The sequence below is a fragment of the Maylandia zebra genome, linkage group LG7 (genome assembly GCF_041146795.1).
Source record: "Maylandia zebra isolate NMK-2024a linkage group LG7, Mzebra_GT3a, whole genome shotgun sequence".
NCBI classification, from domain to species: domain Eukaryota; kingdom Metazoa; phylum Chordata; class Actinopteri; order Cichliformes; family Cichlidae; genus Maylandia; species Maylandia zebra.
This window is the reverse complement of record NC_135173.1, coordinates 2,992,795-3,009,066: the sequence shown is the minus strand read 5'-3', so window position 1 is coordinate 3,009,066 and position 16,272 is coordinate 2,992,795. Positions and strand designations below refer to the sequence as shown.

The following is a 16,272-nucleotide window of genomic DNA, read 5'->3' as shown; positions in this document are numbered from 1 at the left end:
GCCCCGTCCTCATTAGCAATTATGGGAATTGTAGTTCTTGTAAGTTAAAGCGTTTAAGGCATTTAATTATATCTACAATATGTAAACTTTAAAAAAAAAGATTAAAAAATAAAATATTTTAGGAGACTTATATAAAGCAATACTTGAAAAAATATGCAACTAGAAATAGTTCCGAAAAAAATCAAAACACAAGCGGAACCATGAGTTTGAGGCTCTTGTTTTGCTTCCGACTGTTTTGACGGTACACCAAAATGCCCATGCTAGTCTTATATCTGTGAGTCTGTGACCGCTGTGATGAAAATGTGTCGTTTATGACGTTTAATGATCTGTACCACTGCGCTAAAATTGAGGTTTTGAAAACAGTTTAATCACAGTCATGGCTCGAGTCGTGAAAGTGTTTCGGACTTTGCGAAATCATTGGAAGAAAAGCACATTTGCTGTGTGTGTCTTGTCCTACGGTGGATACTGGCTGTATGGAAAACACTGGTGGGTATTTCATGCTATGAATGAGACAGAGTGCACAAATTCCCGTTTTCGCGTCCTAATTATGTATAATGTTTCATCAGTGACAGCGTCCTGCGCAGAGAGGCGTGTCTATTAGCCAGGGTAAGGTGTCACTGAATTATTACTCCAAAACACAAGTTTCCTCTTTGTGACAGTTATCCTTAACATCATCATTTGTGTTAGGAATATGGACAGCAGCAGATAGCACCACAGGAGCGAATCAGGAAAGCAACTGTGATTTTGAACCCTGCAGCTTGCAACGGGTAAGACGCATAATCTCCAGACGTCTCTCTGAGAGTCTTGTTTAATTTTTCTCAGAATATTTACAGCTTCCTGTGTTAATTTTCTCCAGGAAAGCCAACAACCTATTTGAAAAGAATGCTGCTCCTATTTTACACCTGGCTGGTGTGCAGATTACAGTAGTCAAGGTATTGTTTTCTATTTCAATTGGATATTTATCAGGTAATAGTGTCTCTGAGAGTGTCACAGAGCATGACATCACATCCAGATATTACATATCCCTCTACAGACAGACTATGAAGGTCAGGCTAAAAAACTGATCGAGTTAATGGAAGAAACAGACATGCTGATCGTGGCTGGAGGAGATGGCACGTTGCAGGAAGTGATCACAGGTTTACTGAGAAGGCCAGACCAAGTAGGTGTAATGTAATATAGTAACTGTGTTAATCTGACATCAGTTGTCTGTAATAACTATACTCAGTCTGATACGTAATTAAATCTTTCTTTTGGTGGATGTTTTCTGACCACAGGACGTCTTCAGTAAGACACCAATTGGATTCATTCCACTAGGCTCCCATAATTCCCTCAGTCCAAGTCTTCATCTCCTCAGTGACAACAAGGTCAAGTAAGTAATGTTTCAGCATCACACACAAAAAGATCATTACATATTCCCACGACAAACTTCACTGGGTTGTTATCATGTCACTCAGTAAATCTATAGTACAGAATTCCCGATTTCTTCCATTAACTAGAATGTTTTTAACGTCATTCATTTTCCAGGGACATCACATCAGCGGCACTGTCAATACTGAAGGGAGAAACTGTACCGCTGGATGTGCTCCAAATCAAAGTGAGAAACTGCTTATATATTGCTCTACATAGCCTTAAAGTTACAAACTAATGTCTGTACTTATTTAAAAACATGTTGCTGTTTTTAACAGTAAGCCGGTAAACTGGATTCATAAAGCACATTTTCCAAAGTTATTTAATATTTATTTTAAAAGCCATCAGGTAAAATATATATATATATATTTTAAAAAACATATATGAATATTTATTATAATAAAAGAAAATTACAAGAAAAAATAAATGCGTTTTATCAGTTTTTGTGAGTATTTTCTGATTTTTCCATGTGACATTATTTTTCAAGTTTAAAAAATATATACATTGATTTATTTTGATGATTTTCTGTTATTCTCCTTTTGTACCACTCAAACGTATTTATTCATTGACTTTCTTTTCATATTTTGAATACACGTTGGCCTAAACGTAAACATAAACTATTATTTTTTTATTTTCTTCTTAATATTTAATATTCTCTTTTGCCATGTTGTCGACTTTAAATTCAGCAGAAGAAATAAGCAAATTTAAATTCAGGTCTTCATGCAAATTATTTCATGTCCAAGGTGTGTAGTAATTAAAAAAAGTTCTTCCCAGAGACTTCAGAATCCTTGGCACTTGGGCTGTGCCATATCATATCATCTGCAACAATATACATTTTTCCATGATATAAAAGTGTCATATTGCAGTATCTGTCCCATCTCAGTGACACCTGTTTATGTTTCCTAGCGCACACAACTGAAAGACAAGCCAGACTGTCTGACAGCAAGCGCTGAATTTCAGTTTTCAATTAGGGTTCAGTAAATAAGGAGCTACTTCAACAACCTCTAAAAAAGCACAGATCAAAACAAACAAAGAAACTCTGTGGAGTATAACCAGGTCAAGAAGGAGGAGAGACTAGCAGCTGGTGATGTGCTACCCAAAAGTAAACAGATGACACAACTGCATACCGCTGCCATATGATAGGATGAGCAAACAGTGGATGGAAATTACTGGCGTGGTTACGTGGTGGAAAAACATGACTTTAAGCAGCTCGACCCACGACACCAAATCCCAGGTAGAAAATATGAGGTATAGAGAATCATATACCCATCCCTTTTCCTGCAAATGGTCAATAATGGCCGACTCAATAAAGTAAATAAAGTATGCAATGGCAAGTTAGTGACTGTTTCTGTAATTACAAGTAGAGATGTGTGGTGCTCTGATTCTACACTCAGTCAAACTGACAGTGTTTGACTCTTAGAATATAAAATACAATAAAAATAAATAAATACATAAATAAATTGACAACTAGCTAAGTGAGGAAGTAAATACAAAGCTGAATGCATCATTTTAAAAAGAAGTACTTTACATATACATGTTGTTATCCTTGATATTTAATGATGCACTGAAACTATTCTCAGTTCTATAAAAGTGGGAATTTAAACATGAGACATGTTCAAATGTAGTTTTTAGCCGTCAGCTGTAAAAGACTGATGGAGTATTGCTGTCAGTACCCACGTTTGTGAATGTGAGAACGAGGTGACATGTCTACTGGGAGAAACTGCATTGTTTTAACACTTGGACAGGAGTTTGACTTTGAAGTGTATGTGCTTGTTTTCCCAGGGAGAGAAAGAGCAGCCAGTCTTTGCTCTGATGGGACTGCGTTGGGGGGCTTTTAGAGATGTGGCTTCAAAAATCAGCAAGTAAGATTACTCAACACTGTAACTAGACGAGGAAGACAATGATTCTTCACATATAAGAATAATTAACCATAACGTTTCCCTACAGATATTGGTACCTCGGACCGCTGAAGACAAATGCGGCGCATTGGTTTAGCACTCTGAGGGTAAGGATGTTCTCTTTCCTTAAACATGCTGGCAAAGCGATTAATATGTCAATTTCCCCTTATTTTCTCCTGCATTGAAAATAACAGCAAACATCTCACTCCATTAACCTGTTGTAGTGTAAGTTTCACATCCTTAAAAAAACTTGGGGGTACATTTTGAAACGAGTCAGTTGGTGCAGCGGTAATGACACTATTCATTCACTACTATGTTTTAGGAGTGGCCTCTGGTCCGGGATGTCTCTGTGTCCTATTTGGCTCCCACGCTCCGGCCCCCCGACCTGCCCCCTGTGAAGGCCCCCAGGCCGAATCTGATCCACCGCATCATCCACAGGCTGAAGAACTACTGGAACCCACCAGCTGAAGGTGAGCGAATGTGACTGAACTTGAACAACTTGTAGCACAACAGCCCAGGACACTGTTTGTCTAATTGTTGCTTTGGTGGTTGTGTGTTTGGTCAGAGCTTCCAAAAGTGGAAGAGCCAGAGAAGTGGGAGGAGCAGCAGCTGTCAACGCTAGAGCTCTTTATTCAAACACACAACAAAAACCCAGTGGAGAGGGTCAGTTAAAAACCATTATATATGTAAAGCTGTGTTGCTATTCTTAGAAAAACAAAAGAAAACATCATGTCACTGCCCCTTTTAAGTGCTCTGTGCCTCTCGGAAGTTTTTGCATTCTTTATTTTAATTTTCAGCGCATCAATGACTCCCTCAGGATCAGTGCAGAGCCTCACAACTTGACCGTGGGCGAGTTCATTACTGCAGGGTCAGTAATGTTTTTTCCTAAATTTCTGAAAGTGTGTGATTGTGCAAAATGCATTCAATGATTTTAATCCTTCTTCATAATAGCAATAAAAAAGCAGCAGACCCGACTGTATTCACTGAAAATGCCACAGAATTGGAGGCTGGTGCTTGCTGGCTGCAGCTGCCAGAGGTCAGAAATCCTTTAAAATCAAACCTGCTTTAAGGCTGTGATTCTATAAGTCAGTCTACTTCCAGAAGATCAGCGTGCGAGTTTTTGCCCTGACATTTAACTTTGCCACGGTCCCCGCAGGGCGCCTCTGGCTTCTACAACATCGACAATGAGGAGTATGAGGCGATGCCTGTGGAGGTAAGGCTGTTGCCACGGAAACTCCGTTTCTTCATCAGTGCCGAGCGCAGAGAGCAGCTCCTCTCACAGATCCAGTGATGAGAAAACAGAAGCCGAAAGAAGACAAGAACAGCGGGACAGAAGCCGAATTCGAGGGAAGCCAAAGAACCAGATGCCATCAAACCCAGAGTTCACCCTCAAAATGGATTTTTGCTTCGCCAGCAGTTTTTTAAATGATCATGAAGTGCTGATGGGGGCTGTTTTACTCCATGTAAACATAAAATATTCAGTACCAGTTACAAAAACAACTACCTTACAGGCTGTTTGCTGTATGTAAAAGGACCAAGGCTTCTTTTCTAAGCCAGTAACCCATGTACAGGCTGTCTTACAGGATGTTTACTGAAAAGTTCACTATTAACATGGTCAATAAAAATAATGTCTGCCCACCTCGGTGCAAGCAGTTTTTCTCCCTTTGTGATATTTATGTGTTCGATATCAAGGTTATAAAGCCATCAAAGCTGCACTTCTGCTGGTCTTCTTGGAAAAATTGTCGAGCTCATTTAAAGAGAAAGGAGCAAGTGACTGAGTAAAGATCAATGTGGGGACGTTGTGCCGACCTGAGTGTTTTGCAGTAGCTTGGACCTGGAGTTTTGGCACGCTGCACGGAGATGCCGAGTCTGATCGGACAGATGGCGTTAAGACAGCAAATCTGCAGGATTAAGCTTGTGGCTGCTTTGTGGGGCCCGTTGAGAATGCTGTGGGTTCATTTTGGTTTGGTTGAAAAATCTGAAGGTTTCAGGCGGAATATAAACGGAATTTCTACGTTTTTGCTAAAGAACGACTGACTTTAAATACAGTTTGTTTGTTTTTTACAGAGGAGGACTATTAAATTGAAATAGGAAAATGATGCGGTGTTAGAAGAAGATTAGATAACGCTTGAACCGTATCAGTGTTTTATTGTTTTACAATGGCAGTACAGTGAAACTGACAGTTGCTCATGCTATTGAGTTCTCGTGTACATTACTGACATCTCTTACAGTGTTTCGCATTAGTAGAGGTGAAGACTTGTTATTGTGTGATTACGCTTACAATCAAGAAAAAAAACAGTCACACTATTTGGATACGTTGCTGCATGTGTGCAATACTTTTGCCGTCTGTGACATTCAGTAATGTGAGAAGGCTGTACAAACGAATCATTTAGCTAATGCTGGTACACATCTGTGAACAGTTCCACAAAGAAGGCATTTTATACAGTGGTTTGTGTTGTGCACATTCCCTTTTTTTCTTTTAAACATTAAACATACATCTGGAAAACAAACGCTGTCAGAGGAAAGATGATATATCAGCTGATAAGTGAACAGACTAGGTAGTCAATCGTGGAAAAGCTAAGGTCATTCTGAAGTTCTCATGACAGTGTACGTAATGTTTTCAGAGAAATCAGTCACCTTGCTCTTGTAAGTTGAAAAACGTCACATTATGATAAGGCCCCATTCAAAAAACAGGGCTTAAAGGGGACCTACGATGCTCATTTCCAGGTCATGTTTTTGAATGGATACTACTAGAGTTGCTTTGCATCACTCAGAGTTCAAAATAATCCTTATTTGTCTTAAATACTTGGCTGTGGTGCAGATCTTTGACGTTTTAGTTTCTCTTCCTTTCTGATTGGCTGCCCCTCACGAACAGGAGGTGGGGCTTCTCATCTACACAGAAGCAACATCTTAAATATATAACACTGTGAAAAATGACTGTTCAGAGAATCTGCTTCCCAGACCTCGTTATTTGAAACTTTGGCCATGTTTAGTATGAGCGTATATGAGCCACTAAGGAAATGCAGAATAGGTCTCCTTTACTACCCTTTTCTTAAATATACAACACTTAGTGCATTTTATTTTCTTAACAAAGCCAGAAAAAATATGCTTGGGGTGGAGTACGCCAGAGAGAAAGTTAAAACCACTTCTTCAATTTTATACAAGGCAAACGTCAGACTTATGTGTTCCAACATGGAACAAATTATCACCGTGGTTGGCAAAGGGGTGGCTGAAATAAAAGCACTCTGCCAGCAGTATTCAAAAGACACAGTTGGCCCATTTCTAAAGCTGGGTTCACTGATGAAAGGACTGAGAAAAACAGACGGAACAGACCGAGTCCTTTCCGTGAATTTGCCCACAGAGGAGTTAAAGCTTCTGCTCGGCTCAGGACGTTACAGGGTTTTTTTTAAACGCACACAAAGAGATCTTTGTCATGAACACATCTGAACAGGAGCTGATCAACAAACAGCTTCATCGATTACGCTTTAGTTAGCAGAATTCTAAGAGACATATGAACTTCTGCTCATGAACAAGGCTCTGCAGTAGTTTGAAAAAGAAAATGTGACGGCTCATTTACAGGTGCTCCCGCTCTGGAACAACTAGATGGCTCAGACTGTAAATCATAAAAACAGCATATAAAAAGTTCAATTTAAGCGTGACTGTGTGTATCGGGAAACAGTCCCGTGGCGGACGTGGTGCAGCATTCACAATAAGAGTTACACATTCATTGAAAAGTCTTCCACCGATTATGACAAATGAGAAGCTTCGACGTACAACAATGCAAAAGGTTTCCAGAATGCGTCGATCTCCTGCACTCTGTGATATCTAAATATTGTTTAAGGTGCATGAAGGTGAGCAAGGTCCTTAGAACAGCTTTTCCCTTATCACTCAGATTCATATTGCTTCCTTTTTCAAAGGCAATTAACGTGGTCCAAAAGCTTTTTTTCCCCCCTCAACCATTTCAGGAATAGTCAGACAAAAAAACAAAACATAAGAACAGAATTACAGCTGTTATTCTGAGGTCTGTGTGATTCCCCAGGAAAGATATCTGAAGTGCACAAATTCATTTCGAGGAACCTTAAATCCATTTTTTAGACAAACCACAAGTGGACGTCAAAGTGCCGGTGACTTCACTACAGTAGCAGGTGCAATCATCAGACAGTTTACATTTTCATCCAGTGCTTCAGTCCTGGTCAAACAAGTATGCACACAAGAAAACTGGTTCAGACAAAAACAGCAAGGAGTGACTCGCAGAAGATGTTAATGGCCACAAGTCTGCTCAGCAGTATTGGTGTTTATCACCCACTGTGAGGAAGTGCACAATGTTAGGTGTCCTTTTCTTCCACAGTGGTTGGAAACAGTCTCCTCAGGTTAAGATGAGACACACACACAGAAGAGAAGAGAGCAGATGAAGTCCCAGGATGGAGGCAGTGTCTTCAGAGTCTTGTATTTGTGACCCTAGTAGGCACATATAATCCAGGCTTCCGAGTTTCCCGGGTTGAATGGGGTTCAGGGGCAGCAGAGGTTGTCTATGACCAGCGTTACATCGAAACCATAAACCTCCAGCAGGTCGGCAAGGAAGGCTCGATCTCCCTGGGGATCCAGCCCCATGGCCCTCACGTGCTCACCGGTGAGAGTGGGGTCGGCGCTTCCTGCTACCTCTGACAGGGTCTGGAAGATGCGGTTATTAAGCTCCATAAAGAACCTAAGATGAGATTAAAGGCAACTGCATTAATACGTGGGCCACACTGCACTTGTCTGAGTATGACTCAAGTCCATTATCAACCATGCAACCAGCTGTCAAGGACTCACAGGATGAAAAGATCCTCTTCATTTGATGTGCAGTCTTCACCCACCTCCTGAGAGTACAGCAGCAGTTGCCTTTGAAAAGAAAAAGTCAGTCACTGTAAAATCTAAAAATAACAAACACTCATTTTGCAGCGTATTTCTATGACCACAAAACAAATGCATTTTGCAAATTTAAACAAAAAGAAAGAGGAGCGACACAATTTTAACGCACCTCTGCTCAGTCAGCTTCCTGTATTTCTCCTTGTCTGCTGCGGTCAGCCTGAGCAGCTGCTGCAAATGGCTCCTGTGAGTTTTCACATTCTGGTTATCGATATAGACGTCATACAGCTCCTTTTTCTCCTCAAAGATCTTCTCCGTGGTGCCTTCAAACATATCACGTGGGAAAACATGTCTATATAAAAGAACTCATCACTTTATGTTGTAAATCAAACATTTACAGTTAAACTTCACTCACAGGCCACGTATGACAGCTCTGTTTCCAGGGCAGAGATGTCGGCTATGTTGATGTAGAAGAAAGGCCGTAATTCAGGCACAGAAACTCCAATGCCAGGTAATGAAACGTTGGCCAGGCAGCAACAGCAATACACTGAGGGAATATGAAAATACTGAATGAAAACCCTCCAAAAAGAGGAAAAAACACCACACATGCTTCTCTGTTTGACTATTCGTTACATCTTGATCCCTTTGCATCACATTATTGTGAAAACAGAATGTGCATACGCAGTAAATCACATATTACTAGAGCTATAGAGAAATGTGCACAAGCTATGATTAAGCAACTCACCCCTGTAGCAGACAACTCCTACAGGTGGAGGCGAGAAGATGAGTATGCGCTTCCGAAGCAGCGCGAACTTCCACAGCACCATTATTTGCTCCCCGAAAAACTGGATGAACTGGGACATGCAGCCAGCCGGGTGGGTGATCTACAGGGTGCAAGTAGTGGCAAATGTGGTCATTTTTGGGGTTACGTTCGATGTTTCAGAGCATTCAAGACAAGGGAGCATCAGTAACCAAAGTGTGTGCTTTCAGACCTTCATTTCAGGGTGCATGCAGCGGCTTATATTAGTAACACTCCAGGTCGGGCAGGCGGTGACTAGTCCGTTTCCTGTAGGGGGAAGAATGGCCTTCTTATCCTCATAGAAGGCCTCTAGTGGAGAATACTGGCCAGGACACTGCAACTGGTGTCTTCAAGGGGATGACAAGGGGGAAAAGAAGGAATGTGAGCAGATTAAGCTTGAACTCACTTCTTTCTGCACATTCCCACCGGTGCTCACAGCTCATGTTACTACGTGGACTTTAAATTGTGTATTCAGTATTAGCCAGTGTTTGGTCCTCCTAACGCAAGATCACAGATTGTGCAAAGCAGAAGTTATCCATAAATTGCACAGTGAGATCATCTGAGGCCAGCTGTATGAAATAAATTTAACTTTTCTATTTGATTTAACCACTTAAGCCATACAGATCACACATTTTAGGCTTGCTACTGCAAAGTGTCACACATAAAATGTAGCCAAGAGTTCCACACTCCCTTCAAGTTACAGCAGATCTGCTTTAACTGTAACCCAAACCTGTGGTTGTGTCACATACTGTATTTCTACAGTCAGTGAGACTCAGGATTTTATCACAAGGAGAGCAGTGTTTCAGAAGAGAGGAGGAGAGATGCTGTTAACAGTATTTTCTTCACTCCTGTGCTAAGACTTCATAGAAAAACTGCATGTCAGTGGGTTCTTGTGACAAAAGCTGCAACTGGGATCCTGAGTTCATGTTTAATAAATGAGCCTATATTAAAGGCAGGCATATAAAAAGGAACCTGTGGGCAGGGTATGAAGAGGAAGGAAGAAAACAGCAACTCTACATGTCTGACCTGACTTGGTTCTCCAGGAAGTGCATGTAACGGTAGAGCAGAGTGTAGGACGGAGACAGAATTCCCACAGACTTCATTCTCGCTCCTCGTTCCAGCTCACTCTCCACGGGCATGTTCGCAAAACATGCCAGACCGAAGTAGCCACCCTTACGGAAATATCTGTCCAGTGGGCATAACGGAGAGCAGGAGACCGTCAGACTGACAGATTTCTGAGCCTCATTGAGCTGAAAATCTGACATGTGGAAGTACGTACATGAAGTCGCTGGTGATCCGATGAGAACCGCTGGCCATTGACTTGAATTCAACACCATCCAAGTTGATGTCATGAGGCAGGCACCACTCTATCATATTCCCTGCCATTCACAAACACACACACACAATAACCCATGAAGTCACTTCCTACACTGTCTACTTTCATCCTGGCAACTTCCTCCAATCCTGCATGTTAGTCATGTGTTAGCCAGAGGTCAGGGAGAGTAAGAAAGCAGTGACTCAGCCAACACAACTATGTAAAACGTGAAGAAACTTAGGAATTAGAGAGTTCTGATCAATTCTAAACAAGATCTAAGTGGAAGGATTTCCCCTTTAGACGATTTGGGACTTCAGTAACTTATTTTTGCATGAGCTTTAAAGGATGTTTGACTTTTGTCTCGTGTTGAAAGGTTGCCTCACAATAGTTGAGGTTATTTCTTCATTGTGGCTTTTATGAAAACCGTTCAGCATAATGCACGGTTGCACAGATAAAGATGTCAAAACATCACATGATCATCATTTCTGCGGTTACGCAGTCCATGTCTGAGAATTTTAAATGCGAAGGATAAAGAGACCAAAGTCTGCTTGCTCACCTGATCTTGTATCAAAGGTAACCACAAACACGGCCACTATCTGGTCTTTTTCCTCCCACTGATCCTTCACTGAGAGGCCGGGGAAAGGGGCGTTACGGTCTGTACCGAGAGGCTGCGGGCGATCCCAGCCGTGCCCGGACAGCTCGGTTCGGCCCGGGCTTCCGTCCCCTTTGACAACAACAGCAGCTGTCACATTGCGTGTCGGACCGGGGGGGATGATGATGGTGGTGGCGTCGATGGTGGTGCTGCTGCTCCACCCAGTACCAGCCGCAGTGTCTGTCGGCGCACTTTTCTCCGCCGCGGAGTCTTCTTCTCGCGGCGGCTGAGGCGTAGGTTGAGCCGCCTGGTTCGGATCGGGCGGTGGGATCTCCTCCCAGTCCAGGAGCGGGGCTCGGTCCGACTGTTCCACCATGGTGCTGCTGCTGCCTCCGAGGACACGAGAAAGAAGGGGAGAAAATACACAAAGCTCCGACGTGCCGACGTGTCGAGCGGGTTAAGCACGGCGTGAGAGACGGATCATGCTTTCCTGCTGCTCGCGGAGTTGTTTTCTATGTATTTGTAAGCGTGTCACATCCACGGACGGGGCTTCTTTTCCTCCTCCTGCCTCACTGTTTTGATGACGTAGCCCACTTCCGCCCACGTGTCTATATTACTATTTAATACAGTGACCTATTTTTTTTTTACATTTCCCCTGTCAAATACACAAACTTTTAAGTTACTTACAACAATGAATATTTGCAACTGTCCTTAATAATGACTGTAAAGCGACTTAATAGGCTCATTTAAAAAAATCTTTTAATGAATTTTTATTCTTACTTTCAATGTCAAATGTTAGCTTTTCGTAATATCCCCACACTACCCTAACATTAACGAAATATCACATTTCTTTACTAATGCTTTACGTCAAGGTGTTTCTTCAATTACCACAACTCAACCAATCAGAGGGTTCGATGACTGAAACCGGTGGCGTCATTTATTTAAACAGGAAGTCATGCATATGTGGCGCGAAATTCAAGCGTTTTGGCGTGGATGGTCATTTGTTTGTAAGTATACGTGATAAACACACGTTATTAGGGGTATAAGCAATATGAGAAACATCTTTCGAGCTTAATGTTTTTGCTGGCAATAATAAAACAACTGGGCGGGGAACTAATTAATTTGACTTTTAGTGGGCTGCTTATAGTAACCCTTTATCCTACACTAGGCCTCTGGCTTTAGAGGTGTGGGGGTGTAACTGTAAACTTGTTACCTCTATGAACAAGCAGGCTTCACATTTTGTGCATAACATCGGTCCAGATTTTAGCACAGCACTGTTGTGCTCTCAGGTGTAAAAGGATATGGCATTATAAAAGAAGCCATTCCCCAAACTTAGGCCCCAAGCATGGCTACTTTATTTGATGGAATCAGCCAGCAGCTAGATTTTTCTAGCTGTGGAGAAGAGAGCAGCAGCAGCAGCAGCAGCGGTGACAACTCTGATGACAGCACCTCCAGAGTCTACAGTCCCACCTCTGCCTGCAGGACCCCCGGAGCGCAACGTCACTTCAGTAGAAGCAACTCTTTATGTTCCCCTCAGCACTGTACCAGCCCCATACCTTACGCCTCCTGGAGGAAGCTGAGACTGTGTGACTCTCCCAGCACACCCAAGGTGGGGAAGAATATAGAGTAAAGATGCTTCTGTTCCCCGTCTGTGTGCTTGAATGATGTTTGTTTTTTCTTTGTCTTTCTCTCTTTCTATAGAGTTTGCTATCAAAGGCCTCCCAGCCTTACTCCAGTCTTAAGATAAGTCGTCAACAGCGAACTCTGCGTTTTGCATCAGCTGCCGCAAACCTAATCACAGCACCTCTCGTCAACGTGAATCCTTTCACCCCAGACCCGGTGCGCAGGAACAGCGAGCAACCGTGGAGGAACAGTTGTAGAAGTGACGATGATGATGACTTTGGCCGCAGGTATGCGATTCCACCTTATTACATGCCGGCTGTCACAATAAGAATCTCCAACTGATGACAAAAATGCTTTCAGGATTCAAATTGAACTAGTTTTGGTCTAAACTTAGAGACGTGTCCTGATACACAGGCCGGACTTTTGTAGTTCTGTATATAAAGTGCTAAATGCCCTTTCTGTATTCCAGGTTTAAACACAGCCTAACATCATCTGAAGAGGATGATGACGCCTTTCTCCCACCAAAGGTACAAAGCTATTTTTACCAGTACTTGTGTTGAATGTAGCCCTCCCCTTTCAGATGCTTCTGATATGATTTCATCATCGGGCTTTGTCATCTTCAGCTGCCTCCTCACTTTGTGTTTTGTCCAAAAATGACATCCTGCCAGCCCTACTTCCGGAATTTCTACAAGGAATCTCTAGCAGAAAGAAAACTGCTGTCAGAATCCTCACAAAGTGATTTCCTTGTGGACTTATTACCATATTTGGTGAATCATCACAGAAGAAACCCCAGTTCTCCTCTCATGCGGAGTGACGTGTGCTCTTTCTTTAGAAATCTTTCCTTCTTACCATGTCTGTTTAATCTGGCAGAGACGAGCTGTCCAAGCCTTTATGCTGTCACGCTATGAGAGCGAATTCCTGGAGCTAGAGTGCATTGGTGTGGGTGAGTTTGGTGCAGTTTATAAGTGTGTGAAGAGGCTGGATGGTTGCTTGTACGCCATCAAGCGCTCCAGACGACCCCTGGCAGGCTCTGCCAATGAGTGAGTCAGCACCGTTTCTGTTTGGCTAACACACATCAGCCCTCCCTATCGTTTAAACACCTTCACTGATAAGATTTTTTTTTTTGTTCTTTTATTAGGCAGCTGGCCCTAAAGGAAGTGTATGCACATGCTGTGCTTGGGCACCACCCACATGTTGTCCGATATTACTCAGCATGGGCTGAGGATGATCACATGATTATTCAGAATGAATACTGTGACGGTAGGTTTCAAATCGGCATCTAAAGTAGAATATAAAATGAAGGACGGCGTTGATTTTTGTCTTCCCGTGTGTGTCCCTCAGGTGGAAGTCTTAATGGCGCTATTGTAAAGAGGGAGGCAAAGGGAGAGCTGTTCACAGAGGCAGAGTTGAAAGATCTGCTTCTGCAAGTGTCTGTGGGTCTAAAATACATCCACGGCTCAGGCCTCGTTCACTTGGACATCAAACCAAGTGCGTCTGTTTGACCACTTCTCCCTTTGGACGTTCATTCACTGCCTCGTTCCTAACAGTTTTTTCTTTTTAGGTAATATATTCATTTGCCACCGCCCCAGCGCAATTGTGACGGGTGAGAGTGAAGAGGAAGAAGATGGAAACCCTTCAACCAGAATCATTTACAAAATCGGTATTGATGTTGAATAAAGTGCTACCTTTTTGACCGATTTATTTTTGTTACCGTCGGCTGACTTTGAGTTTTCTGCAGGTGATCTGGGTCACGTGACATCAGCCACCAGTCCTCAAGTTGAGGAGGGGGACAGCCGCTTTCTGGCCAGTGAAGTCCTGCATGAGGTAACTGTTCTGAATGCTCATTCGCATTAGAGGAAAACTGGCTAGTTGCACTTTCCTGTTTTGTGGTAATTTCACATTTCAGTTGTCTCACTGCTCCCCAGGATTACAGTCACCTCCCCAAGGCGGACATATTTGCCCTGGGCCTCACGGTGCTGCTGGCTGCCGGGGCTTCTCCTCTGCCGCTAAATGGAGATCAGTGGCACAGTCTTAGAGAGGGGTGTCTCCCCAAGCTGCCACAGGAGCTCTCGCCTCCCTTTAGATGTTTACTTCAGGTAATTCTGTAACCTTGTTGTTTTAAAAATATTTCATTTAATGCTATTTAAACACTAATTCTTAGTTGCCACCTGTCTAAATATCATTTTTACTTGTTATAGCTGGAATAGCTTATCTTTAGCACTTTTTCTCTGTCAGTTGTTGCTGGAACCAGACCCAACAAGGCGGCCATCTGCTAGGGAGCTTTGCAAGCACACAGTCTTGAGGGAGAAGAGGACTGAGAGGCTGGCTGCTCAGCTGCGAAGAGAGTTGACTGTAGAGAGGTTCAGGACCGCCATGCTTGAGAAGTAAGAAGAAAACTGAAAATAATTTAAGCTGCAGTCCCCAGTTCGAAGGTTTCAGACCCAAGTCGCACTTGAAGTATTGCAGTAATTAATGGAGATGATGGGAGACTTTCAGAGTACTTATAAATCACTTATAATAAATAAATGCATTGTTAAGGAAGTGAAACCCCAAGAGAAGTTATAGGCCCAAGTGTTGCTTCTGAAGCGGTGACAATGCAAAAAAATGCACGAATCGTACCAGCAGGTGGTGCTGTTTCATCTCAGCAATGCTGTAGTAGTCGCCTGTGACAGCCTGTAGTAACCTCTCATTCCTATGTTCATATTTAACAGGCTGGTTTTGGTATCTTAATGACTAATTATAGTCGAAAACACTTTCATTTCCCCTTTCAGAGAACTCCAGGAGGCCCGTCAGGCAGCTTTGTCACCCAAGCAGAACCACCTACAGGGGCACAGACCACCTGTCAAGATGGGCTCCCTCCCCAAACCAGGGAGGAGGCTTGTTGGTAGAAAGACTGCAAGATCCATGAGCTTTGATTGCCCAGGTTATGAAGTCTGAGATGACGTGAAGCCTAATTTTCTGTTTTTTGCTGTGGTGTTTACTGTGACACTCTGCCAAGAAGTTGTGGTAAAGAATGCAGCAGAAGGCAATGTAGCGTGACTCCAGCAGCAACCGTAACAGAGACGATCGCTACATAATCTTATTTTACGTTGTGACTCAGACTTAAAGCATCGGGCAGAACTGTTTTAATTATATTCTTGACTCAAACATGTTCCAGGTGATAATTTTAACATCTCATAACAAGTGAAGACCAGTATGCTTAACAAGTCAGGCACTTGGTTGTTTTTTTTTTTTTTTTTCTTTTAAAACCTGTAAATAAACATTTTAAGCATCTTATCAGCATTTTATTTTGTGTTTTGAGTAGACTGTTTTATTTTGTTTTCCTGTGTCTCTGTGGTGACCTTTGTAATCCAGAAGATGAACAGGGACTTTCCAGTGTAGTGTTGCTCTTATCTATAACTACAGCCAACTGTATTTTGGGCTTGAAAAGCATGAGCCACCATACTGTGAAAGTTATTTGAAAGGCTCTGTTTGTCATAATCTTGAATACCAACTGGAGTATAGGCTTCCCCAAGACAGATCCAATTAGATTTATTTACCTCCACACACACACACACACACTTTTCCTTTTTTTTTTTTTCTTTTTTACGAGGCCACATTAGCACTGCCACTGATTCTTAACACAATACTTGCATAACTGCATAAATTCTAATAATAGTATAATATATAAATATTTTCCTGTCACAATTTCTAGAGGCATTAAATGGCAAATATGTTATTTAAATAGTCAAAGTAGGTGGATAAGTCAAATGGGACTTACAATATTCGCTTTCTTAAGCTTGTGAAAACA

The 16,272-nt window shown here is 42.3% G+C and overlaps 3 protein-coding genes across 4 annotated transcripts; 2 read left to right on the top strand and 1 right to left on the bottom strand.

Moving 5' to 3' along the window:
• The first annotated feature begins 218 nt into the window (after positions 1 to 218).
• Positions 219 to 4,943, top strand: agk (acylglycerol kinase). Its single transcript, XM_004568244.3, has 14 exons — positions 219 to 486; positions 567 to 606; positions 688 to 767; positions 857 to 932; positions 1,034 to 1,159; positions 1,275 to 1,369; positions 1,525 to 1,594; positions 3,190 to 3,269; positions 3,355 to 3,412; positions 3,628 to 3,775; positions 3,871 to 3,968; positions 4,103 to 4,173; positions 4,257 to 4,341; positions 4,462 to 4,943. The coding sequence occupies exons 1-14, from the start codon at positions 377 to 379 to the stop codon at positions 4,594 to 4,596; spliced, it is 1,272 nt and encodes a 423-aa protein (XP_004568301.1). The 5' UTR covers positions 219 to 376; the 3' UTR covers positions 4,597 to 4,943.
• Positions 4,944 to 5,433: 490 nt separating this feature from the next.
• On the bottom strand, positions 5,434 to 11,417 carry dennd11 (DENN domain containing 11). The gene is made up of 9 exons (XM_004568240.5): positions 10,824 to 11,417; positions 10,232 to 10,331; positions 9,979 to 10,137; positions 9,146 to 9,299; positions 8,899 to 9,037; positions 8,569 to 8,700; positions 8,326 to 8,476; positions 8,118 to 8,186; positions 5,434 to 8,010 (listed from the first exon to the last, which is right to left on the bottom strand). The coding sequence occupies exons 1-9, from the start codon at positions 11,233 to 11,235 to the stop codon at positions 7,815 to 7,817; spliced, it is 1,512 nt and encodes a 503-aa protein (XP_004568297.1). The 5' UTR covers positions 11,236 to 11,417; the 3' UTR covers positions 5,434 to 7,814.
• A 171-nt stretch (positions 11,418 to 11,588) lies between these two features.
• Positions 11,589 to 16,052, top strand: wee2 (WEE2 oocyte meiosis inhibiting kinase). 2 transcript variants are annotated; one of them, XM_004568241.4, is made up of 12 exons: positions 11,589 to 11,866; positions 12,196 to 12,468; positions 12,561 to 12,769; positions 12,952 to 13,009; positions 13,353 to 13,522; positions 13,621 to 13,742; positions 13,824 to 13,970; positions 14,044 to 14,142; positions 14,221 to 14,306; positions 14,408 to 14,578; positions 14,718 to 14,866; positions 15,254 to 16,052. In XM_004568241.4, the coding sequence occupies exons 1-12, from the start codon at positions 11,717 to 11,719 to the stop codon at positions 15,417 to 15,419; spliced, it is 1,800 nt and encodes a 599-aa protein (XP_004568298.3). In that variant the 5' UTR covers positions 11,589 to 11,716; the 3' UTR covers positions 15,420 to 16,052. The 2 variants fall into 2 exon arrangements, with proteins under 2 accessions (XP_004568298.3, XP_004568299.2); XM_004568242.4 differs by having other exon boundaries at positions 11,759 to 11,866; positions 12,149 to 12,468.
• Positions 16,053 to 16,272: the final 220 nt, after the last annotated feature.